The sequence below is a fragment of the Lepus europaeus genome, chromosome 19 (assembly GCF_033115175.1).
Source record: "Lepus europaeus isolate LE1 chromosome 19, mLepTim1.pri, whole genome shotgun sequence".
Classification (NCBI taxonomy): domain Eukaryota; kingdom Metazoa; phylum Chordata; class Mammalia; order Lagomorpha; family Leporidae; genus Lepus; species Lepus europaeus.
Window position 1 is genome coordinate 72,549,763 of NC_084845.1, and position 25,016 is coordinate 72,574,778.

General features: G+C 50.3%; 1 protein-coding gene across 3 annotated transcripts in view; it reads left to right on the forward strand.

Annotated features, from left to right (window-relative positions):
* DEF8 (differentially expressed in FDCP 8 homolog) overlaps positions 1 to 25,016 on the forward strand; it is a 66,350-nt gene that overhangs the window by 34,056 nt on the left and 7,278 nt on the right. For all 3 annotated transcript variants that reach the window (XM_062177932.1, XM_062177934.1, XM_062177933.1), the window contains 8 exons: positions 1,640 to 1,789; positions 4,287 to 4,355; positions 6,525 to 6,649; positions 10,817 to 11,087; positions 14,746 to 14,883; positions 15,024 to 15,177; positions 18,428 to 18,535; positions 19,113 to 19,238. In XM_062177932.1, coding sequence (XP_062033916.1) covers positions 1,640 to 1,789; positions 4,287 to 4,355; positions 6,525 to 6,649; positions 10,817 to 11,087; positions 14,746 to 14,883; positions 15,024 to 15,177; positions 18,428 to 18,535; positions 19,113 to 19,238 — 1,141 coding nt within the window. The remainder of the gene's footprint in view (positions 1 to 1,639; positions 1,790 to 4,286; positions 4,356 to 6,524; positions 6,650 to 10,816; positions 11,088 to 14,745; positions 14,884 to 15,023; positions 15,178 to 18,427; positions 18,536 to 19,112; positions 19,239 to 25,016) is intronic.

Genomic DNA, 25,016 nt, shown 5'->3' on the forward strand with positions numbered 1-25,016 from the left:
GTCAGAGTTACACAGAGAGAGAAGGAGAAGCAGAGAGAGGTCTTCCATCTGCTGGTTCACTCCTTGAATGGCCACAACGGCTTGAGTTGCACCGATCTGAAGCTAGGAGCCAGGAGCTTCTTCTGAGTCTCCCACGTGGATGCAGGGGCCCAAGGACTCGGGCCATCCTGTACTGCATTCCCAGGTCATAGCAAGGAGCTGGATCAGAAGTGGAGCAGCTGGGACTCAAACTGGTGCCCATATGGGATGCTGGCACTGCACGTGGTGGGTTTACCTGCTACACCATTGTATCGGCCCCTAAATAAATATATCTTTAGGCCGGCACCGCGGCTCACTAGGCTAATCCTCCGCCTTGCGATGCCGGCACACCGGGTTCTAGTCCCGGTCGGGGCACCGATCCTGTCCCGGTTGCCCCTCTTCCAGGCCAGCTCTCTGCTGTGGCCAGGGAGTGCAGTGGAGGATGGCCCAAGTCCTTGGGCCCTGCACCCCATGGGAGACCAGGGAAAGCACCTGGCTCCTGCCATCGGATCAGCGCGGTGCGCCGGCCGCAGCGCGCCTACCGCGGTGGCCATTGGAGGGTGAACCAACGGCAAAAGGAAGACCTTTCTCTCTGTCTCTCTCTCACTGTCCACTCTGCCTGTCAAAAAAAAAATAAATTAAATAAATAAATAAATAAATATATCTTTAAAAACAGAATGTGTTGAGAGTGCTGTGTGAGTTTCAGAGACCCAGGATGAGAGAACCACAGCACAGTGTTTCTAAGGGCAGTGTGCTCTGTGGGTTTTTGCTTCTGGGGTATCTGGTGAGTTATGACTTCTGTTTAATTCGAGAGACAGAGAACTCCCATCTACTGGTTCATTCTCCAAATGCCTGTGACAGCCTGGCTGAAAACAGAAGCTGGAAGTTCAGTCCAGGTCTTCCACGTGAGTGGCAGAAACCCAAGTACTTGACAATCGCCTGCTGCCGGCCAGGTTGTGCATTAGCAGGAAGCTGGAGTCAGGACTGGAGCCAGGTGTTGAACCCAAGTACACGGATACCGAACAGTGGTGTCCTACCAGTGTATTACCCCTCAACTAAACTTCTGCCTCGAAGCTGTTTAAAACTCATGTGGATGTCATTCCTCCTGAGAGGAACAGCTTGATTTTTCCCACACCACTGAGACTACATTGGGTAGTGTCAGGAGAGAAGGGTTTAGGTAACTTCCCTTAGAATACCTAAAAAATGGGGCTGTGGCTGGGGCGTAGTAGGTTAAGATCCTCCCTGTAATGCCAGCATCCCATGTGGACCCTGGTTTGTGTCTCGGATGCTCCACTTCCGATCCAGCTCCCTGCTTATGGCCTGGGAAAGCAGTGGAAGATGGCTCAGGCACTGGGGTCTCTGCGTCCACATAGGAGGCCTGAAAGAAACTCCTAGCTGCTGGCTTCTCTTCACGTTAGCTCAGCTCCAGCTGGTGCAGCCATTTGGGCAATGAACCAGTAGATGGAAGACCAAGACCTTTCTCTTTGTGTCTACCTCTCTCTGTCTATAACTCGGCCTTTAAAATAAATTTTAAAAAAATGAATGCCTAAAGAAGAAAAATACTGATTTTCATGATGAAAGGTACTCTTCATTTGACTGGAAAACACATTTTCTACCACAGGGAGAGTTCCCGTCGGATGACAAGGACTTCCGCAGTTTGGCCATTTTAGGGGCAGGTGTTGCTGTGGGCTTTTTCTACTTTTATTTTCGAGAGCCTGGAAAAGAAATCACCTGGAAGCACTTTGTGCAGTATTACCTGGCCAGAGGTCTGGTGAGTAGAATTTATAGTCTCTTTGCCCAGGAAAGAGGGTGCTGCCACGCAGCCCTCACGCGATGTCCTGGGATGTCCTGAGGAGGCTGTGAGCAGAGGCCTGGGTTGTTGTGTGTGTCCTGAGTGTTCCCACCTCAGGGTGTGTGCAGGAATGGTGCTGCACCGACGTTCTTGCTTTGTGCAGGCTTCTTTGCCATCATGGGCTGATTTTGCCTTGTCTTAGCCTTGTCTTGTGAGACTTAGTTCTGTTTCTCCATTTGTCTTTAAATTTCCATCTCCTATCTGATTTTGGTTTTTCTCTCTCCCCTGATGGAAAACCCATCCCCTGCTGGGTGGTCCTAGAGAGCACACTGGTGCTTCCACTCCTGGGAGCATATGGGACTGCAGAGGCCATGGTCCTACCCAGAATGTGTGCTGAGGCTGGGGGAGGTACTCACTGCTCACCTTCAGTGCAGACATTCAGAGGAACCAGGTACCTTGCCCTTCAGATGTCCTCAGAAGGATGTTAAATAACACCTGTTGAGCTCTGAACTTCCTTTTCTGTGATGATCTCTCTTTTTTTTTTTTTTTTTTTTTTTGATAGGCAGAGTGGACAGTGAGAGAGAGAGAGACAGAGATAAAGGTCTTCCTTTTTCCGTTGGTTCAACCCCCAATGGCCGCTGCAGCCAGTGCACTGTGCTGATCCGAAGCCAGGAGCCAGGTGCTTCCCCTGGTCTCCCTTGCAGGTGCAGGGCCCAGAGACTTGGGCCATCCTGCACTGCACTCCCGGGCTACAGCAGAGAGCTGAACTGGAAGAGGGGCAACCGGGACAGAATCTGGTGCCCCGACCGGGACTAGAACCCGGGATGCCAGTGCCGCAGGCGGAGGATTAGCCTATTGAGCCGTGGCGCCGGCTGATCTCTTCAGAGAGCCCCTTGATAACTCTCCCTGCCTATGGATCTGCCATTAGCACGTGTAACTGAGGGGAAGGGTGTGACAGGTCTGTTAGGCCCAGGATGTCTTCCTGTACATGGATTCTGGACAGATTCCAGAGCTTCTGTCAGGTCCTTTTAAATGTCTGACATGACTGACACCATCATATTGTTGTGGTTGTACGGTGCCTTAGTAATTAGTGTGTTCGTTTTTGTTACATCACTTTCAGTGTTCGTTTAGTTGCCAAGAGAAGTTGTGTTGGTTACCGATGTAAGATTCTGTGATGAGCAGGGGGAGTGATGATGCTGTCGTTAAGCTTAATGAAACAGGCTGCACCTCTGCATGTGTTTTTTCAGAGCAGTGCATCCGCTTGTTGGACAGGGTCAGTCTTCAGGGCTGTATTTTTATTCTTCTTGGTACTATTTTCTTCTGGTTCTTGCAGGCAGGTGGGGGAAATGTTTTTAAATCAACTTTGTATTTAAATACTGTATTGTCAGTGTAAGATTTTTTTGTGGCCGGCGCCACGGCTCACTAGGCTAATCCTCCGCCTTGCGGCACCGGCACACCGGGTTCTAGTCCCGGTCAGGGCACCGATCCTGTTCTGGTTGCCCCTCTTCCAGGCCAGCTCTCTGCTGTGGCCAGGGAGTGCAGTGGAGGATGGCCCAAGTCTTTGGGCCCTGCACCCCATGGGAGACCAGGAGAAGCACCTGGCTTCTGCCATCGGATCAGCGCGGTGCGCCGGCCGCAGCGTGCCTACCGCGGCGGCCATTGGAGAGTGAACCAACGGCAAAAAGGAAGACCTTTCTCTCTGTCTCTCTCTCTCTCACTGTCCACTCTGCCTGTAAAAAAAAAAAAAAAAAAAAAAAAAAAAAAAAGATTTTTTTGTGTGTTCCTTTTGGATTCCTAAGCTGGTTTGGATTTTTGGTGCTCACATATGCCAAATCTTGGTTCTTTTCTTGAATTGATTCCTGTAGAGGAAATAGATTCATATTGCAGGTTAAAAATGTCCAAGCTAGTAGCAAAACAAAACCTAGATCTGTACTGCACAGCAGGTGTAGGCCCTCAGATGCCATAACATTGGTGTCTCCACCATGGACTGTGTCTGAGGAAGAGGACTGTGGTTTCTTTTCTTTTTGGAAACATTGATTTATTTATTTGAAAGATAGGGGGGGAGAGAGAAAGAGAGAAGAAGAAGAGGAAGAGGAGAGAAGAGAAGAGAGAGAGAGAGAAGAGAGAGAGAGAGAGAGAAAAGAAGAAGAGAAGAGAGAGAGAGAAAGAGAAAGGTCTTCATTTACCAGCTCATTCCCCAAATGGCGCGCAATGGCCAGGACTGGGCCAGGCCAAAGCCAGGAGCTTCATCCATGTGTCCCATGTGGGTGCAGGACTCCATACCTGGGCCGTCCTCTGCTGCTTTCCCAGGCACATTAGCAGGGAGCTGGATTGGAAGTGGGCAGTGAGGACACGCACTGCAGGTAGTAGCTTAACCCGCTGAGCCTTGACGCTGGGCCTGGTCTGTGGTTTCTTGAATATATCCAGTTTACTATCTCAGCTCCTCTGATTGTTTTTTCTTTGTTTGTTTTTCCAGGTGGACCGGCTAGAAGTCGTGAACAAGCAGTTTGTGCGAGTTATTCCTGCCCCTGGGACATCTTCAGAGGTGAGGAGTGGGTTTAAAGCTGAAAGTTACAGGTACAGGGTTTTTAAATGTAAAATGTAGTTTTCTGTATTTTCAGTACAATACCTTTTTTTGCATCCCTCCCCCCTTTTTAAAAAAAAAAGAAGAATTATTTATTTTTTATTTATTTGAAAGGCAGAGTTACAGAGAGAGGAAGAGAGATAGATGTTTTATCCTCTGGATCACTCCTCAAGTGGCCTCAATGGCCAGGGCTGACCCAGACTGAAGCCAGGAGCCTAGAGCTTCTTTGGAGTCTCCTACATGGGTTCAGGGGCCCAAGCACTTGGGTCATCTTCTGTTGCTTTCTCAGGCACATTAACAAGGTGCTGGATCAGAAGTGGAACAGGGTTAGTGCTGTGATATAGCAGGTAAAGCTGCTGCCTGCAGTGCTGGCATCCCATATGGATGCGTTTGAGACCTGCCTGCTCCACTTCCAATCCAGCTCTCTGCTATGGCCTGAGAAAGCAATAGAATGTGGCCCAGGTCCTTGGGACCCTGCACCCTTGTGGGAGACCTGCAAGAAGCTTCTGGCTCCTGGCTTCAGATTGGCCTGGCTCCGGCCGTTGCAGCCATTTGGGGAGTGATCTAGTGGGTGGAAGACCTGTTTCTGTCTGTCTGCCTCTGCCTCTGTAACTCTGCCTTTCAAATAAATTAAAAAAAAAAAAAACAAAACAGCTGAGACTCGAACTGGTGCCCATATGGGATGCCGGCATTGCAGGCAGAGGCTTTTTTTAAAATTTATTTATTTATTTATTTATTTGAAAGGCAGAGATGACAGCTGGAAGGAGAGAGATCTTCCATCTGCTGGTTCACTTCCCAGATGGCTATAATGGACAGTGCTGGGCCATGCCGAAGTGAGGAGCCAGGAGCTTCTTCTGGGTCTCCCAGGTGGTCACAGGGCCCAAGGGTTTAAGCCATCTTCTGCTGCTTACTCAAGTGCGTTAGAAGGGAACTGGATCAGAAGTAGAACAGTTGGGACTCCCAGCACCCATCTGGGATGCTGACACCTCAGGTGGTGGCTTAACCTTCTATAGCAGGCAGAGGCTTAACCTGCTTCGATGTAACACAGGCCGCTCAACAACCCCTCCCCCACTTTTTTTTTTAAGATTTTATTTATTTATTTGAGAGGTAGAGTTATAGGCACAGAGAGAGTGGTCTTCCTTTTTTTTTTTTTTTTAAAGATTTATTTATTTGAAGGTCAGAGTTACACAGAGAGAGAAGGAGAGGCAGAGAGAGAAGTCTTCCATCCACTGGTTCACTCCCCAGTTGACTGCAACGGCTGGAGCTGTGCCGATCTGAAGCCAGGATCCAGGAGCTTCTGGGTCTCCCACATGGGTGCAGGGGCCCAAGGACTTGAGCCATCTTCTACTGCTTTCCCAGGCCATAGCAGAGAGCTGGATCGTAAGTGGAGCAGCTGCAACTTGAACTGGTGCTTATATGAGATGCCAGCCCTGCAGATGGTGGCTTTACCCGCTCTGCCACAGCGCTAGCCCTGAGAGTGGTCTTCTGTGCGCTAGCTCACTCTTCAAATGGCAGCAACAGCTGGAGCTGGGCTGATCCGAAGCCAGGAGCTTCTTTTAGGTCTCCCATTGGATTGCGGGGGTCCAAATGGGCTATTTTTTGAAGCATTTTTTATTGCTTTCCCAGGCCACAGCAGAGAGCTAGATCAGAACAGGAGCAGCTGGGACACAAACCAGCACCCATGTGGGATGCCTGTGCACCAGGTGGGAGCTTAGCCTACTACGCCACAGCGCTAGCTCCCCTCAACAGTCCCTTAATTTTAATGTGATGGTTTTTCACCACCTGTATTAGTAATGTTGTCTTCCAAAAAGACAGGAACCATTATAAGACAACAACTAATTCAGTGTTGCAAAGTGAAGTGTAAGAAGCACTTACCAAGGTTTGCTAGGAAAATACAAACTGGCCTGATTGCAGCATTTTGCACGTTTGTCAGAAGTTAAGCCTGCAGTTTTGTTGGCCCAGATGAAGGATCTTGCTGTTAGCGTAGTCACCCTTGAACCTGGGCTCAGAGTGGGTCCTGGAGAACAGGCTGTGCTGGAAGATGGCAGGCTGTGGAGAGTAGCGAGTGTCAGGGCAGGTCTCCCTGTGTGATCCAGTGGTTCAGCCTGAACTTGTTGTTGGTCTCTGCAGAAGTTCGTGTGGTTTAACATTGGCAGTGTGGACACCTTTGAACGGAACCTGGAGTCTGCTCAGTGGGAGCTGGGGATTGAGCCCACCCAGCAGGCAGCAGTGGTGTACACCACCGAGAGTGATGGGTGAGTGGTGGGGTAAGGGCAGAACACAAATCAAAATCAGTGTTCACGCTCTCTTGGAGTGTGCTGATGGTGCCTTTTTTTTCCTTTAGATTTACTTATGCATTTGAAAGATAGAGTGACACAGGGTGGGAGACACAGAGATTGATCTTCTGTCCCCACTGATTCTCTCCCCAAATGGCCACAACAGCTGGGCTGGGCCAGGTCAAAGCCAGGAGCCAGGAACTCCATCCTGGTCTCCCTAGTGGGTGGGTAGCAGGAGCCCAAGTACTTGTTCTTCTGCTGTATTAGCTGGGAGCTGGACTGAAAACAGAGCAGCTACTTAACGTGACACTCCAGCCTGGGATGCTAGTGTCCCAAGTGGTGGTTTGACCTGCTGTGCCACATGCCTGTCCTTGGCGTGTGCCTCTCCAAGTAGATCACAGATGTCTGTTAGTGTTTAGTTTCTTCAGTGAAAAATAATTGTTAGCTCTGTTTTTTTGTTGTTGTTGTTTTGTTTGTTTTGTTTTGTTTTAAATTTAAGGGGCAAAGAGCTTCCAACTGCTGATTTACTACCCACATGCTCACAGTGGCCAGGCCTGGGCCATTCTGAAGCCAGAAACTCCATCTAGCTCTCCTCTGTTTGTTGTAGGGACCTGGTTAATTGAGCCATCACCACTGCATCCCAGGGTCTGCATTGGCAGGAAGCTGAAGTCAGGATCAGATCTGGGCATGGAGCTGATATATGGGATGCTGTTGTCTTAATAACCAGGCTCAGTGCCTGCCCAGCTCTGTATTTTTGTATGAAAATTGAAGCAGGGAGTTATTTAGCGAGGCATCCTTCAGAAAGGGTTGGACCACAAATTCCTTCAAGTCTTAGAGGAAGCTTTGCAACAGAACCCTGGACAAAGCCCTTTGAATGTGCCACCATCCTCTCTTTCTTTCATTCCTGCAGACCTGTTAGAATGTCCAGGGGCAGGGCTCAGGCACCTGTGACTTTGCCAGGTTGTCTTCTCTTGGTCAAGCTATGCTTTTCCACAGCTTTTATGTCATCTTTTTTTTTTTTTTTTAATTCAGGTTATTTATTTGAATGGCAGAATGACAGAGAGGGAGAGACAGAGAAAGAGATCTTCCATTCATTAATTCACTCCCCAAGAGAGAGGGAGAGAATGACATGGTACTGGGCCATGCCAAAGCCAGGAAGCCCAGAACTCCATCCAGATCTCCCACGTGAGTGGCAGGGGCCTGAGTACTTGAGCTGTCCTTTGCTGCTTTCTCAGGAACATTAACAGGAGCTGGATCAGAAGTGGAGCAGCCTGGATTCTAACGGACGCCCATATGGGATCCAGTGCTGGAGGTGGTAGTTTAACCTGCTGCACCACAGCTCTGGTCCTAATGTTGTATTAGGCTTAACCCCATTGCACAGTGTGAGTTGTTCCTAAACTCATTGTGGACATGAAGGCTATACCAGATGAAATACCCTGCTTTGACGACTTAGCACAGAAGTCACTTTCCTAAAACTCGGATCCTGCTTTGTTTTTCTTTTCTAGGGATGTCTTTGCCCTGTTCTCTGAAATGAAAACTAGTCAGGGGGCTGGCTCTGTGGCACAGTGGGTTAATGCCCTGGCCTGAAGTGCCGGGATCCCACATGGACGACAGTTTGAGACCTGGAAGCTCCACTTCTGATCCAGCTCTCTGCTATGGCCTAGGAACGCAGTAGAAGATGGCCCAAGTCCTTAGGCCCCTGCACCCATGTGGGAGACCCAGAGGAAGCTCCTGGCTCCTGGCTGCGGATCGGTGCAGCTCCGGCTGTTGTGGCCAATTGGGGAGTGAACCATCGGATGGAAGACCTCTCTCTCTCTGCCTCTCCTGTCTCTGCTGTGTAACTCTGACTTTCAAATAAATTAATAAATCTTAAAAAAAAAAAAAAAAAAGAAAAGAAAACTAGTCAGGAAGGTACAAGCCCTAGGAGGGCTGTACTGACATGGAATGGGGGTGGTTTATGTCGTTTCCCCCCCCCCCCCCCTTTTATTTAAACTTGTAGCCAGTGTTTTAGGCATTGCTGGAATTGCATGGAGGATGAGAGCAAGTTAGTGCCTTAATCCATTTTCTGCTGTAAACAGAAAGTCACACACTGGGTAATTTATAAAGAAAAGTGTAATTTGTTAGAGTTCTGGAGGCTGGGACTAGCAGTATTGAGGGCCTGCGTGGCTGAGGACCTTCCTGTGTCCCAGCATGGTAGGGAACAGCACAGGGCTTGGCAAGTGGGCAGGAGCCTAATTTCTGTTTTCTGTGACAGACCCACTCCCAAGAGAACTAACCCTAATGTGACATCCCAATTCTCTCTTTTTTAAAAGATTTATTTTATGTATTTGAAAGACAGAGAAAGGTAGAGCCAGGGGGTATCTTTATTTATTTATTTTTTAATATTTATTTATTTATTTGAAAGAGTTACACACAGAGAGAAAGAGGCAGAGAGAGAGAGAGAGAGGTCTTTCATCTGCTGATTCACTCCCCAATTGGCCACAATGGCCGAAGCTGCGCTGATCTGAAGCCAGGAGCCAGGAATTTCTTCTGGGTCTCCCATGCAGGTGCAGGGGCCCAAGGACTTGAGCCATCTTCGACTGCTTTCCCAGGCCATAGCAGAGAGCTGGATCGTAAGTGGAGCACCTGGGACTTGAACTGGCACCCATATGGGATGCTGGCACTGCATGCTGGGGCTTTAAGCTGCTGTGCCATAGCACCAGCCCCTAATACCCTCTTAAAGGCCCCAATTCTTGAAGGTGGCACTCTGGCTCAGCGGGTAAAGCCATGTCCTGCAGCACCAGCATCCCTATGGGTGCCGGTTCTAGTCCCTCTATTCCACTTCCCATCTAGCTCCCTGCTAATGTTCCTGGGAAGGCAGTGGAGGATGGCCCTGGTACTTGGATGCTTGCACCCATGTGGAAGACAGAAGAATATCCTGGTCGTGGCTTCTACTTGGCCCAGCCCTGGTTGTGGCAGCCATTCGGGGAGTGAGCGAGCTGATGGAAGATCTTTTCTCCGTCTCTCCTTCTGTCTCTAATTCTGCCTCACAGATAAACATTTTTTAAACAAACAAACAAACAAACAAAAAGAGTTAAAAAGGAAAAAGGCTCCACCTCTCTTTGTGTGTTTTTTTAAAAGTATTTATTTTATTTATTTGAAAGGCTGTGTTAGAGAGGGAGAAAGAGAGAGATCTTCTATGCTGATTCAATCCCTAGGTGGCTGTAATGACCAAAGCCAGGAGTCAGGAGCTTCATCCAGGTCTCCCACATGGGTACAGGTGCCCAAGTACTTGGGCCATCTTCAGCTTTTCCCAGGCCATCAGCAGGAAGCTGGATCAGAAGCAGAGCAGCTGTGACAGAAACCAACACCTATATGGGATACCAACATTGCAGGCTGCAGCTTTACCTGCTACACTACAGCGATGGCTCCAAGGGGGTGCTGGCAATCCAGGCTGTGGCTTTACCCACTATACCACAATGCCAGCCCCAAGGGGATGCTGATACTGCAGGCCACAGCTTTACCCACTTTGCCACAGTGCCAGTCCCAAGACATTGCAGGCTGTGGCTTTACCTGCTACACCACAGTGCCAGCCCCAAGGCCTGAACCCTTAACACAGTTGCAGAGGCAGTTAAATTTCTACGTGAGTTTTAGAGGGGACATTGTAACCCTAACAGTGAAGACTAGAGTCCTGGAGATTTCTAGTGATCGGGCCTGCCGTGCTGACGCTCCTGCACGTCCTCTGGGAGTCTGTATGTTGCTGACCTGGGTTCTGTTTTACTTGCTGAATTGCCAAGAATGCTGGTTGTATGTGGGCCTATCTGGGAACTAATTGGAAGTGGCAGGAGTTGCCTGGGAAAGGGAAAGGGAGCATGCTTCCAGCTAGGGATGCTTGCCCTCTTTGGCTGGGGTTTCCACTTAGGAGAGAAAGGAGACAATACAGATCCCGAGTCTTCCTTGGGCACTGAGGGAAACTGGGGCAAAGGTTTCATCAGGATGCCTGGTTCCCTCCCTCTTGCCCTGCCCTGCCCTGTCAACCACAGTCAAAATCGGGGTAGACAAATTGCGTGCGATCACAGCCTTGAAACTGGGGGAGGCCAGTGCTGTGGGCAGACTGGAAAGTTTTCTGAAGTGAGTATGACAGTGGTTTCTTGGATTTTTCTCTAGCTCTTTTTTGCGAAGCCTGGTGCCCACCCTTCTCTTGATTGGCATCCTCCTCTATGCCTTGCGGAGGGGCCCGATGGGTGCTGGGCGCAGCCAGCGAGGAAGGGGCCTCTTCAGCGTGGGTGAGACAACAGCCAGGATCATGAAGGACAACATTGGTGTGCGATTTGCAGATGTAGCTGGCTGCGAAGAAGCAAAATTGGAGATTATGGAGTTTGTGAATTTCCTGAAGAATCCCAAGCAGTATCAGGACTTAGGAGCCAAAATTCCAAAGGTATTGATTGCAGAAAACAGCAGTGCTGCTGAGAGCCCCAGGTCGGTGCTTGAGGTTGCTTGGGTCAGAACTGATGGATGTTTGATGCTTATAATGGGAAATGGAATAGCAGATCTTCTTACTGAATGGACCTGAGACTATAGTTTTCAAAATTATAAACTTAACACAATGTGTAAAACTATGGAATCATAGGAACAACACATACTGGTCTGCATACTTTTTTTTTTTTAAGATTGATTTTATTTATTTGAAAGAGTTATTACAAAGAGAGGTAGAGACAGAGAGAGAAGTTTTCCATCCACTGGTTCACTCCCCAGATGGCTGCAACGGTCAGAGCTGCGCTGATCCGCAGCCAGGAACCAGGAGCTTCCTCTAGGTCTCCAACGTGGGTGCAGAGCCCCAAGGACCTGGGGCATCCTCTGCTGCTTTCCCAGGCCATAGCAGAGAGCTGGATCGTAAGTGGAGCAGCTGGGACCAGAACTGGCACCCATATAGTATGCCGGTGCTTCAGGCCAGGGCTTTAACCCACTGCATTGCAGCACCGGCCCCATGCATACTTCTTAACTTAAAAAGCATGTCCGTCCTTTGACTTTGGTTCCAGTGAGCAAAATTTTGTTAAATGTCCTGTGTAAACCACAGATTTTCTATAATTTCGCTTCTCTAAATTGAAGCAGTTTGAGCAAAATCCTTCCATTCTTTCAGTGTCTTTTTTTTCCTAACCTACTCAGCTTGACAGCACTTTTTTAAAAAAATTGTCTTAACTGCTGTGCCAAATACTTGCTCCTTAACTTAGTTTTTTATGAAACAGCTTTTTTCTACTTCTGTTTTATGAATTATCTAACATTAAATTACATAATTAAAACAATAAGTAGAGGCAGATGCTGGGGTTGCCCATGTCCCACGTTAGAGTGCCTGGATGTTGTCCTGGCTACTCCACTTCTAATTTAGCTTCCTGTTTGTGGACATTCCAGGAAGCAGCAGATGATGACTCAAGTACTAGAGTCCCTGCGACCCATGTGTGAGACCCAGGTGGAAGTCTGAGCTCCTTATTTTGGCCTGGCCCAGTCTCTGCTGTGGTTGGCATTTGGGTGGTAAACCAGTGGATGGAAGATCTTGATTTCTCTGCTGTCTCTCTTCTCTCTCTCTCTCTTTTTCTGCCTTTTGAATTTAAAACAATAGTGAGTACAACTCAAATGAACAGGTTAGAGATTAGATCTTGCTGCGTCTTACTAGGGATACAGCCCAGCAGGTAGGACAGGAATGTGCAGCCAGCCTGGTGGTTGCATCCAGGAGGTCAGTGTGAATCAGAGTAGCTGGCAGTACAGTGACTCTCGGCTTGCAGTAGAGGTGCTGAGTAGAGGGCCTTCTTGCAGTTGTGGGCCTGTCAGAGGGCATGGATTTTTTTCCAATTAAGATTTGCACCTCACACAGGCCATGAGCCTTCAGGGCATCTCGGCTCTGGACCAGGCTAAGTAGGGACTGCTGGTGTAGAATGGTGCTTTGACAACACCCACACCCTTGCAGTAGCCTCCTCTCTCTCCAGCACCTTCCCACAGGTTGGGCACTGCTGAACAGTTTGTTCTGAACAATAAGCACAAAAAATTAGCAGCCAGTCTGAGCTTGGGGGTTGGAGCCAGGAGAAGGTACGTGTTTTAACGGTTTTGGTGCATGTTGAGGTGTGTGAGTCTGGCAGGTACAGAACCAAGGCCTTTTGTTCCCTGGTGGAGCTTTGCCAGCCACCAGCAGTGGCCAGTCTCCTGACAGGGGTTGGTGCAGGTGCTTCTGTTCTTTTCAGAATGTGTTTAATGTGCTTGTATGTATTGGGCAGTACCTGTAATGAAGGAGGTGGGTGATACTCTCAGGTACCAAAAGAGGCCTCTCACCTGCAGTGTTAGTGTCTATCCCCGGCTGGGCTGACTTCTGTAGACAGGCCCTGTCAGCTTACCTTTTGCTTCATGGGCTCCACTGGGGGCTCCAGACTATGCTGTGGATTCCAGGAAACAGTGAGGTCAGGGTTTTCCAGCTTCCTGGGTATGAAGCGTGATGATTTCCCAACCTCCCCTGTGAGATGGCATCACCTACTGTGGTCGCAGTGGATGTATTTCCCGAGTGTGTTTTCTCAGTTAGACATGGCATGCCTGTCATGTTCCCCACTACCCTCATGCCCTCTGGCATGTTCTCACACATTGTATCTCATAGAGGGTTACACTTTCCACGTGTTGGCTGAGATGTGCTAAACTCACATCCATGCTGTGTAAAAGGGGGGCTTGTGTGACCTTGCCAGGGGAGAAGGGGAGCTCTAGCACCTTGTGGGTGAGTGACTGTGCCTTTAGATGTAAATGTTTTGTGTTTTCTTTCTTTCTTTCTTTCTTTTTTTAAAGATTTATTTGAAAGGCAGTGTTACAGACAGAGATCTTCCATCTGATGGTTCACTCCTCAAGTGGCTACAACAGCTGGAGCCAGGAGCCAGGAGCTTCTTCTGGGACTCCCAGGCGGGTGCAGGGGCCCAAGGACTTGGGCCATCTTTTGCTGGCTTTCCCAGGCCATTAGCAGAGAGCTGGTTCAGAAGTGGAGCAGCTGGGTCTGGAACCGGCACCCATATGATATGCTGGCACTACAGGCAGAGGCTTAACCTACTGTGCCACAGCGCTGGTCCCTGTTTTTCTTCTGAAAGGTAACAGAAACCTGGATTGTGAACCCACATCTTTAGACTATAAAAGGAACAGTCTAAGTGCTGCTACTTCCGCTTTAATATTCAGTTTTCAGATAATATATAAAATGTTTTGTGGGCAAGAATTGTTGTTGTTATTTTTAACCTTAAATCAGTGTAGAAAAAGGCAAGTCACAGGTGCCATGAACATACAGACAGCCATTCTGCACAACTGCTGAACACCTGAAACTTGGAGGCTTTCCAGCTTTGGGAGCAAAAAGGTTGTAGCACTGAGTTCATTGTGGCCAAAGATTTGGAGAGGTGGCTGCAGTTCATTCCTGGTGGGAGCAGGAATTGGTGCCACTGTTTCTGAGAGCATCTTGTCCATGTTGATGAACATTAGGCGCTGTGATACAGCGGCAGGGGCGGGTGCGGGGGGAGACAAGGCGCCCATTTGCTGTGCTATGTCTGAAACTTTTGAACTTTAATCTTACCAGCAGAAAAGATTTTAAACAAGTAGCCTCAGGCTATAAGAGTGGTGCATCAGCCTTAGGAATCTCCTATTCTTAGGGGCTAGCACTGTGGTGCAGTGGGTTAACGCCCTGGCCTGAAGTGCCGGCATCCCATATGGGCACCGGTTGAGACCCGGCTGCTCCACTTCCGACCTGGCTCTCTGCTGTGGCCTGGAAAAGCAGTAGAAGATGGTACAAGTTCTTGGGCCCCTGCACCCACCTGGGAGACCTGGAAGAAGCTCCTGGCTCCTGGCTTTGGATCAGCACAGCTCTAGCTGTTGTGGCCAACTGGGGAGTGAACCATTGGATGGAAGACCTCTCTCTCTCTCTGCCTCTCCTCTCTCTGCCTAACTCTGACTTTCAAATAAATAAATCTTTAGAAAAAAAAAACAAAGAAAGAAAAGAAATTCCTAGTCAAATCTAAAGAGAAACAGGACGCGAGCTTCTGTATACCCTCTGTTCCCCCTTTAAGAACCAGTGTCATTTTCTGTTCCAGGGAGCAATGCTTACTGGTCCTCCTGGTACTGGCAAAACACTTCTTGCCAAAGCAACTGCAGGGGAAGCCAGTGTGCCCTTCATCACTGTGAACGGGTCAGAGTTCCTGGAAATGTTTGTCGGCGTTGGCCCAGCGAGGGTAGGTGGTTGGGTGGCCAGCTGTACAAGGTACCCGAATGCCTCTCCCTGGTGTGGCTGATCTGCTCATACAGCACCCACTGGATGTGAGTGCCGATGCACCAGAGCAGTGACAAGTGAGATCCTGGATTCCTGTTTCAGGTGCGTGACATGTTCGCAATGGCCCGGAGAAACGCTCCTTGTATCTTATTCATCGATGAGATTGATGCAGTTGGTAGGAAGCGGGGCCGTGGGCACTTTGGAGGCCAGAGTGAGCAGGAGAACACCTTGAACCAGATTCTTGTGGAAATGGATGGTGAGTAGGTGCTCCTGTTACAGGCCTGTGGTGTTGGCGTTGCCTGCAGAGCCTAGGTTCTCAGGAACCATCTTGGCAGGAAGTCACTGACCTGGCTCCAGATTTTGTTTCTATAAAGTTGCTCCCTGGAGGAGAATACCTAACTGTTCAGGTTTTGTTTTGTTTTTGATTTTTAATTTAAGCTTTTTAAAAAATACTTATTTGAAAGAGGGATAGGAAAAGGGAGAGTCAGAGACAGATCTTCCATCTGCTGGGTCACTCCCCAAGTGGTCGTAAAAGCTGAGGTTGGGCCCAGGCTGAAGCCAGGAATGCAGAACCTCATCCAGGTGTCCCTCTGGTTGGCAAGGGCCCAAGTACTTGAGCCATCTTTTGCTGCTTTCCAGGTGTGTTAGCAGGGAGCTGGATTGGCTGCAGAACAGAGCAGCTGGGACTCAAACCAGCACTTTGACATGGGATACTGGAATTGCAAGAGGCAGCTGAACCTGCTGTACCACAATGCTTGCCCCCCATTCAGTTTTAGGACAACTGTTCTAAGGCACACAGGGTGGGAAAAGCTGCGTTAGATTTGCCCAGTGTTCCCCAGTGCTCTAAAACAGTGTGAGGGCAAATGTACTCACTTGCTTCCAGCAGCAGATAGATGAACCTCGTGCTGATAGGATGGTCTGGACGCAGACCACACTGCTGCTACTCTAACCCTGACTCCAGCTTCCCTCCCTACCCAGGCCTGCTCCCTCCAGAGTCTAGCCTGTCAGCCTTGTTGAAGCTTCTAGAATGTGGCTAGGCATTTATGCTATTTAAGAGATTTTGGGGGCTGGCATTGTGGTGTGGCGGGTTAAGCCTCCACCTGCGATGCTGCCATCCCATAATGGGTGCTGGTTTGAGTCCCTGCTGTTCCACTTGCGATCCAGCTCTCTGCTAATGTGCCTGGGAAAGCAGTAGCAGATGACCCAAGTGTTTGGACCCCTGCATCCACATGGGAGATCCAGAAGAAGCTCCAAGCTCCTGGCTTCAGCCTGGCTGTTGAGGCCATTTGGGGAGTGAACCAGTGGATGGATGAGCTCTCTTGCTCTCTCGCTCTCTCCTCTCTCTATAGCTCTGCCTTTTAAATAAAACAATAAATAAGTCTTTTAAAAATGTTTTTTTATTTGAAAAGTAGAGTGAGAGTGAAAGAGATCGATCTTCCATCAACTGGTACATTCCCTAGTTGCCTGTAATAATTTGTGCTGTGCCAGGCTGAAGCCAGGAGCCAGGAACTCTTGGGTCACCCTTGGAGGTGGTAGGGACCCAAGCACTTGAACCATCACTTGCTGTCTCTTAGGGTGCACCTGAGTAGGAAGCTGGATCAGAAGCAGAGTCAGGACCTGAACCAGACACTCCAGTATGGGGTTTGAGTGTCCCAAAGGGTATCTTAAGTGCTGTATTTCAGTGACCACCCCTTAATGCCAGATTTTTTTTTTTTTAATTTTTTATTAAGCCAGAGTGAGAGAGAAGGAGAGAGAGAGAGAGAGAAAGAAAGATCTTCCACCCACTGGGGCTGGGCCAAGCCAAAGCCAGGAGCCTGGAACTCCATCTGGGTCTCCCATGTGGGAGCCCAAGCACTGTGGCTGTTTTCTGCTGCTTTCCCAGGCACGTTGACAGGGAGCTGGATCTGAAGTAGAGCAGCCGGGACTGCTGCTTATATGGGATGCTTATATATGCTGCTTGTATGCTGCTTATACGGGACATCACTTATATGGGATGCTGACATCTCAGGCAGTGCCTTAACCCACTGTGCCATGACGTCAGTCCCAGTGCCAGTTTTTGACTTTGTAAAATTTATCATTGGACCTTTGGCACATTTGTCGTCACTGTGGCTCCGTGATGCACTAGGTAAGTCACGGGGCTCAGCATCTAGCTGTCTTCCCAGCTGTGGCTTATCATAGCAGAAAGATGCAGAAGAAAACAGGAAGCAGTGAGGAGAAGTCTGGGGAGCCCAAGTGATCCCCACGCGTCCTCCTGTGGAATCCCGTGGGATATGCTTGTTTTTCCCAGTACTGAGTACAGATACAACCCATGTGCAGATTGTCAACGAGGGAGGCTTGTGAGAGACGCAGTTTTCCAGGATTCCCGTGGGGAACTGGTCACATAGACACCCTCTGCCTGGCATGGACCAAAGTTCCAGATACACAAGAGGGTGGCAGGTATTCTGCACAGGCCACCTCGTGTGCTCAAGCGGTTTGGGTCTAGGGAACCATTCTCGTCGGGATGGTGGAGGTTTTCCCTTGCGCTGCTCTTGCTACCAGAGCCAGCTGAGGTGCACTGCTGTCTGGGCAATCCTTAGAGTAGAATGTCTTCCTGTGCATCACTGACTGTTCTATCTTTGGGTGACGATTTTTTTCCTCTGGGGAAGACATGTGCTGCCAGCTGCCCCTCAGGGTCACCACTGACCAACTCCTCCTTGGAAAAAAAATTTTTTTTTTCCTTTTTCTTGGATTTGGAGGAAGAGACAGATGAGTTTTCCACTCCATTTTTCTGAGGAGCCTGAGACTTTTGGTAGCAGGCCTTTATGAGGGCAGCAGACAGGCCTGCTGTGCTGACAACTTCCTGCACAAGCCAGAAGACACTTCCAGGATATTTCTTGTCTTAAGGATCCCTTAGCAATTCTGAATAGATTCGGTATCAGGAGGGGCCGACTGGAGAGAGGAATGGAAGCTGGGTGGGACAGTGGCTTGCCGGCCTCCTTTTGCCCTTCCTGCCTGTGGGGCAGTCAGTTCTCTAGGCAGCCCCTTGCCTGCCCTCATCTAGTCTGTCTGGGCCTGCAAGCCCACAAGGACCTGGACGTATGCAGATCTTGTAGGTAAGGAAGGAATCAGGACCCATGCCCTGGAGCTTGATGGCACCCTGACCCACGTTCCCCATACTCCATGCTGAAGAATACTGGGTTAACCAGTTGAAGCAGGTGCATCAATTGAGAACCAAGAACTAGAGGTGAAGCCTTTATGAGAGGTCCTTCCTGGGAAGAGTCAGCAGACGACTGGGCAAGGATTCATCCCTGCCTCACGCCCCTTTGCAGTGGAGTCTGGAGTGAGCAGAGTGAGGGTGGGAGTTAACCAAGCATGGGCAGTGTCTGAAAAGACAGGGCAGGTATGCACAAGGGGCAGTGAGATGTGTTCCCAGTACCAGGTAGATGCCAGAGCTGGCCTGAATCTTCCCTGAGGTCATACGGGTGCTTAGTCCTCTCTCCGTGCTCACCTGCTTCTCTTGTGTCCAGGGTTCAACTCCACCACCAATGTTGTTGTGTTGGCCGGCACCAACCGCCCTGACATCCTTGACCCAGCGTTGATGCGGCCAGGCCGATTTGACCGTCAGATTTACCTTGGTGAGTCTGCCACTTGCTTGGGTGCTTAGTTTTGGGTCTTGTCTTCTGGGATCAAAGGTTTGAGTAGATCACTTGCTGTGCGTGTGGGAGTGGTTTCACTGGGGATCCTGAAGCTATTAGGGCTGGGAGCTGTGAGAGTGATGTAGCAGATTTATGTTCTTCAGGTTTTATTTGTGCAGTGTTATAAACACTTGATCATTTGGAAGATAAGACTTTACCCCTTGACTTTCAGCCTGACAGTCAGCCATCTTCGTCTTCTCCTCTGATTTTCCAGTTAGAAAATATTAATCATGTGTGGACGTCCCCCTGCTGCTTAGGGCAGCCCTTGTTTTGCTTGCTGTCAGGTTGCATGGCCCTGGGAATGGATTTGACATTGGCCCGAGGCATTCAGGAAGGGGTTAATGTGCCGCAGCACCAAAGGCAGGTGTGGTGCTTTGGGCTGTTTCCGCCATTGCTCACTGGCTCTGGGGCTCCCTTTGGATGACCCCTGCTGCTCTTGCAGGTGTGTGAAGTGGCTGTGTGTGAGCAGGCTGGGAAATCCCAGAAAGCACAGAACCCATGTGCCTTTCTCTGTTAGGACCCCCTGACATCAAAGGCAGGTCCTCCATCTTCAAGGTCCATCTGCGTCCACTCAAGTTGGAAGAGAGCCTCAGGAAGGACACCCTGGCAAGGAAGCTGGCGGCGCTCACTCCGGGCTTCACTGGTGAGTGCTGCTGCTACTGGGTGCCTCTGGCCTGTGGCAGGAACCGTGCATGCTTGCCGTTTTGGGGAGGTTAGTGGTCCTGCCCTTTCAGGCCTGGCAGGTGCTCGCTTTTGTCTGTAAAACTTTGAAGCAGGTTGATTCATTTCAAAGGCCTCATTTGAAATCATTTTTCTTATCCCGAAGGCTAATTTGTACTCATTTGAATTTCTGCTTTAATTCTGTTCAGTCTTTACTGCAGACACCACAATAATGTCTGAGGAAAGATCCACTGACATGATCACTCATGGTACCTTTTATTCTTTTTTGTTTTTTAGATTTATTTATTTATTTGAACAGCGGAGTTATAGAGAGGCAGAGGCAGAGATAGAGAGAGGTATCTTCCATCTGCTGGTTCACTCCCGAGATGGCTGCAGTGGCCAGGGCTGCGCTGATCCAAAACCAGGAGCCAGGAGCTTCTTCCAGGTCTCCCACTTGGGTGCAGGGGCCCAAGGACTTTGGCCATCTTCTACTGCTTTCCTAGGACATAGCAGAGAGCCAGATTGGAAGTGGAGCATCCAAGACTTGAACTGGTGCTCATTTTGGATGACGGCAGTGCAGGCAACCACTTTATCCGTTATGCCACAGCTGCAGCCCCTACCTTTTATTCTTGACCTGAGCTCCCTGCTGGGTGGTTCTTTTGCTTTCCTCTTTTCTTAACTGAAAACCAATCTCCTGTGCTTGGAAATTTTTTTCCCTCCCTGGGTGATAGAAATCCCAGGACCAGTGGAGATTCCAAGGGGTCTGCTGCCATGCTCGTTTCCTACAGTGCAGCCATTGCAAGCCTTCGGTGCCTTGTGGTTACTGTGGCAAGCCTCTGGCCCACAGCCATCTGCTTCTGCCGCCCCTGGGACAGTGGATTATGAAGCCTCATCCCCTCTAGCTGCCTCGTCTCCCTTTGCCCCACAGTGTCCTGCTCAGTGCTACATTCAGGAGTGTGCACTTGTCTGCTGTAGGATGATGAGGGGATCTTGCGAGGCTGACAGGTAAAGGACCACATCGGTCCTCATGCTGGGAGTATGCTTCTTAGCTTTAGTTCTCTCCCCTTGCAGACTGCAGATGTCCACTTAGGCAGTGAAGTGAAACCAGAATAAATTACCAGACTTTTGGTTTTTTCTGCCCTTCATAGGGGATATTCAATACGGGATGGCTTAGCACTGCTGCTCCTCAGAGATAGCTCAGCACTGCCCCTGCTCCCCCACAGGGATGACTGAGCGCGGCTCCTCGTGAGGACCGTTCCACTACAGGGATGACTCAGCAGGATGGCCCAGCATTGCCCCTCAGCAGGGATGACTGAGCGCTGCTCCCCCACAGGGATGACTCAGCAGGATAGCCCAGCATTGCCCCTCAGCAGGGATGACTCAGCACTGCTCCTCGTGAGGACCGTTCCACTACAGGGATGACTCAGCAGGATGGCCCAGCATTGCCCCTCAGCAAGGATGACTGAGCGCTGCTCCCCAGCAGGGATGACTCAGCAGGACAGCCCAGCATTGCCCCTCAGCAGGGATGACTCAGCAGGATAGCCCAGCATTGCCCCTCAGCAGGGATGACTCAGCAGGATGGCTCAGCATTGCCCCTCAGCAGGGATGACTCAGCACTGCTCCTCGTGAGGACCGTTCCACTACAGGGATGACTCAGCAGGATAGCCCAGCATTGCCCCTCAGCAGGAATGACTCAGCAGGATGGCTCAGCATTGCCCCTCAGCAGGGATGACTCAGCACTGCTCCTCGTGAGGACCGTTCCACTACAGGGATGACTCAGCAGGATGGCCCAGCATTGCCCCTCAGCAGGGATGACTGAGCGCTGCTCCCCCACAGGGATGACTCAGCAGGATGGCCCAGCATTGCCCCTCAGCAGGGATGACTCAGCACTGCTCCTCGTGAGGACCGTTCCACTACAGGGATGACTCAGCAGGGTGGCCCAGCATTGCCCCTCAGCAGGGATGACTGAGCGCTGCTCCCCAGCAGGGATGACTCAGCAGGATGGCCCAGCATTGCCCCTCAGCAGGGATGACTGAGCGCTGCTCCCCCACAGGGATGACTCAGCAGGATAGCCCAGCATTGCCCCTCAGCAGGGATGACTCAGCAGGATAGCCCAGCATTGCCCCTCAGCAGGGATGACTCAGCAGGATGGCTCAGCATTGCCCCTCAGCAGGGATGACTCAGCACTGCTCCTCGTGAGGACCGTTCCACTACAGGGATGACTCAGCAGGATGGCCCAGCATTGCCCCTCAGCAGGGATGACTGAGCGCTGCTCCCCCACAGGGATGACTCAGCAGGATGGCCCAGCACTGCCCCTCAGCAGGGATGACTGAGCGCTGCTCCCCCACAGGGATGACTCAGCAGGATGGCCCAGCACTGCCCCTCAGCAGGGATGACTGAGCGCTGCTCCCCCACAGGGATGACTCAGCAGGACAGCCCAGCATTGCCCCTCAGCAAGGATGACTGAGCGCTGCTCCCCCACAGGGATGACTCAGCAGGATAGCCCAGCATTGCCCCTCAGCAGGGATGACTCAGCAGGATGGCCCAGCATTGCCCCTCAGCAGGGATGACTCAGCAGGATGGCCCAGCATTGCCCCTCAGCAGGGATGACTCAGCAGGATGGCCCAGCATTGCCCCTCAGCAGGGATGACTCAGCAGGATGGCCCAGCATTGCCCCTCAGCAGGGATGACTGAGCGCTGCTCCCCCGCAGGGATGACTCAGCAGGATGGCCCAGCACTGCCCCTCAGCAGGGATGACTCAGCAGGATGGCCCAGCATTGCCCCTCAGCAGGGATGACTCAGCAGGATGGCCCAGCATTGCCCCTCAGCAGGGATGACTGAGCGCTGCTCCCCCACAGGGATGACTCAGCAGGATGGCCCAGCATTGCCCCTCAGCAGGGATGACTCAGCAGGGATGACTGAGCGCTGCTCCCCTACAGGGATGACTCAGCAGGATGGCCCAGCACTGCCCCTCAGCAGGGATGACTGAGCGCTGCTCCCCCACAGGGATGACTCAGCAGGATGGCCCAGCATTGCCCCTCAGCAGGGATGACTCAGCAGGATGGCCCAGCATTGCCCCTCAGCAGGGATGACTCAGCAGGATGGCCCAGCATTGCCCCTCAGCAGGGATGACTGAGCGCTGCTCCCTCGTGGGGATGACTCAGCACTGCTCCTTTGTAGGGATGACTGAGCAAGGATGATTAAGTACCCCTTAGCAGGTTGACTACAGAGATGACTTAGCCCCAGAACTCACTGTGAGTTTTGCTGTGCCAGAGGGGAGAGGCAGACAAACCCTCTGTGGATATGGAGGGGCTAAACACAGAGAACTGTGCTCAGCACTGTTGACACATTCTCAAAAGACACAAAAATAATGATCAACTGTAGAGCTCCAGTAGTTCTGTTGAGACCACCCTCTCCCTATGTGCTACAGGCCTCTATGAAAGAGACCCAGCCATTTTAAACTTCGTTGTTCCCTTGGAAACATGGCAGCTTCAAATTCCCTTTTATGGTCTCTGTTCATTTTTTGTTTTAACTATAAAGTTTCAATGAAAATGAACAGACATTTAAAAACAGCTGGGGCTGGCACTGTGGTGTAGTGGGAAAAGCCACCGCCTGCACTGCCAGCATCCCATACGGGCGCCGGTTCGAGTCCTAGCTGCTCCACTTCCAATCCAGCTCTCTGCTGTGGCCTGGGAAACCAGTAGAAGATGGCCCAAATCCTTGGGCCCCTGCACCCATATGGGAGACCAAGAAGCAGCTACTGGCTCCTGGCTTTGGATTGACCCAGCTCTGTCTGTTGTGGCCATTTGGGGAATGAACCAGCAGATGGAAGACCTCTCTCTCTCCTCCTCTCTGTAACTCTGACTTTCAAGTAAATAAATACATCTTTAAAAAAACACCTCGGCTAACGATTACAGAGAAAATTGTAGGTTATGCAAAGAAGCAGATAAGTATGTTCACAGGAAAGAGAAAAGAAGCTAAACTCTCCCTGGGGAGCAGAGACAGTGGGCAAACTGAGCAGAGGTATAAAATCAGCTGTCTTAGATATGCTCAAAGAGCCAAAGGAGACCTTGGACAAAATCAGAGGAAACCAGGAGAAGTGTTTGTCTCAACAAGTGTAGAGACAGAGAAAAGACATGGAAATAAGGGGGAACCAAATAGAACATCTGGAGCTGAAAAGTACTGTAATGAAAACAAGAAGCTCTCTGGAAGACTTCAGCAGATTTGATCAGACAGGAGACACTGACAGCAAACCTGAAAGTCGTTTGGATGAACTTGTTCAGTCTGAGCAGCAGAAAGGAAAAAGAATGAAGAATGAACAGAGCCTTAGGGATCCGTAGTCGTATGCCACCAAGCGTTGTGGGAGTTCCAGAAGATAGTGAATAGGGACAGAAAGTATTTCAAGACACTTTGGTTCATACCATTCTAAATTGGATAACAGACATGAAATCTGCTTACCTGAGATGCTCAGTGACCTAAAAGAGGAATAAACTCGGAGAAATCCTCATTGAGACACATGGGCAAACTGTCAGAAGATGAAGATAGAATCTTTGTTTTGTTTTGTTTTTGACAGGCAGAGTGGACAGTGAGGGAGAGAGAGACAGAGAAAAAGGTCTTCCTTTTCCGTTGGTTCACCCCCCAATGGCCGCTGTGGCCGGTGCACCGCGCTGATCCGAAGGCAGGAGCCAGGTGCTTCTCCTGGTCTCCCATGGGGTGCAGGGCCCAAGCACTTGGGCCATCCTCCACTGCTCTCCCAGGCCACAGCACAGAGCTGGACTGGAAGAGGAGCAACCAGGACTAGAACCTGGTGTGCCGGCGCCACAGGTGGAGGATTAGCCTATTGAGCCACGGCGCTGGCCATGAAGATAGAATCTTGAAGCAGCAAGGAGAAGAGATGCGTAGTGTGTAGTAAGGGAGCCTCAGCAGTATTGACGACTGCTTTCCAGCAGAAGCTGCAGACTGCAAGCTACAGCTAACACATTGAAAATGCTGAGAGGAAAGGATATTAACTTAGAATTCTCTGCCAGATTTGTCCATCAAGAAAGAAGCAGGAGGGCCAGCATTGCAGTACAGCGGCTTAAGCTATGTCTGTCTGCATCCCATATTGGAGTGTCAGCTTGAGTCCTGCCTGTTCCACTTAGAATCTGGCTCCTGCCAGTGAGCTGGGGAAGACACTGGAAGATGGCCTATGTACTTGGGCCCCTGTCACCCATATTGGAGACCAGGATGGAGTTCCTCACCCCTGGCTTTGGCCCTGCCCAGACCTGGCTGTTGTGGTCCTCTGAGGGAGTGAACCAGCAAATCAAAGATCTCTCTGTCTCTCTCTGTGATTCTTCCTCTCTGTTACTCTGCCTGTCATATAAATAAGTAAATCCTTAAATAAATGGCCTTGCATTGTGGTGGAGTGGGTTCTACCACCACCTGTGACACTAGAATCTCCTATTGGACTGCCAGTTTGTTTATTTATTTATTTATTTTTATTTTTTGGACAGGCAGAGTGGATAGTGAGAGAGAGAGAGACAGAGAGAAAGGTCTTCCTTTTTGCCGTTGGTTCACCCTCCAATGGCCGCTGAGGCCGGTTCATTGCGCTGATCTGAAGCCAGGAGCCAGGTGCTTCTTCTGGTCTCCCTGCGGGTGCAGGGCCCAAGCACTTGGGTCATCCTCCACTGCCTTCCTGGGCCATAGCAGAGAGCTGGCCTGGAAGAGGGGCAACCGGGATAGAATCCAGCGCCCTAACCGGGACTAGAACCCGGTGTGCCGA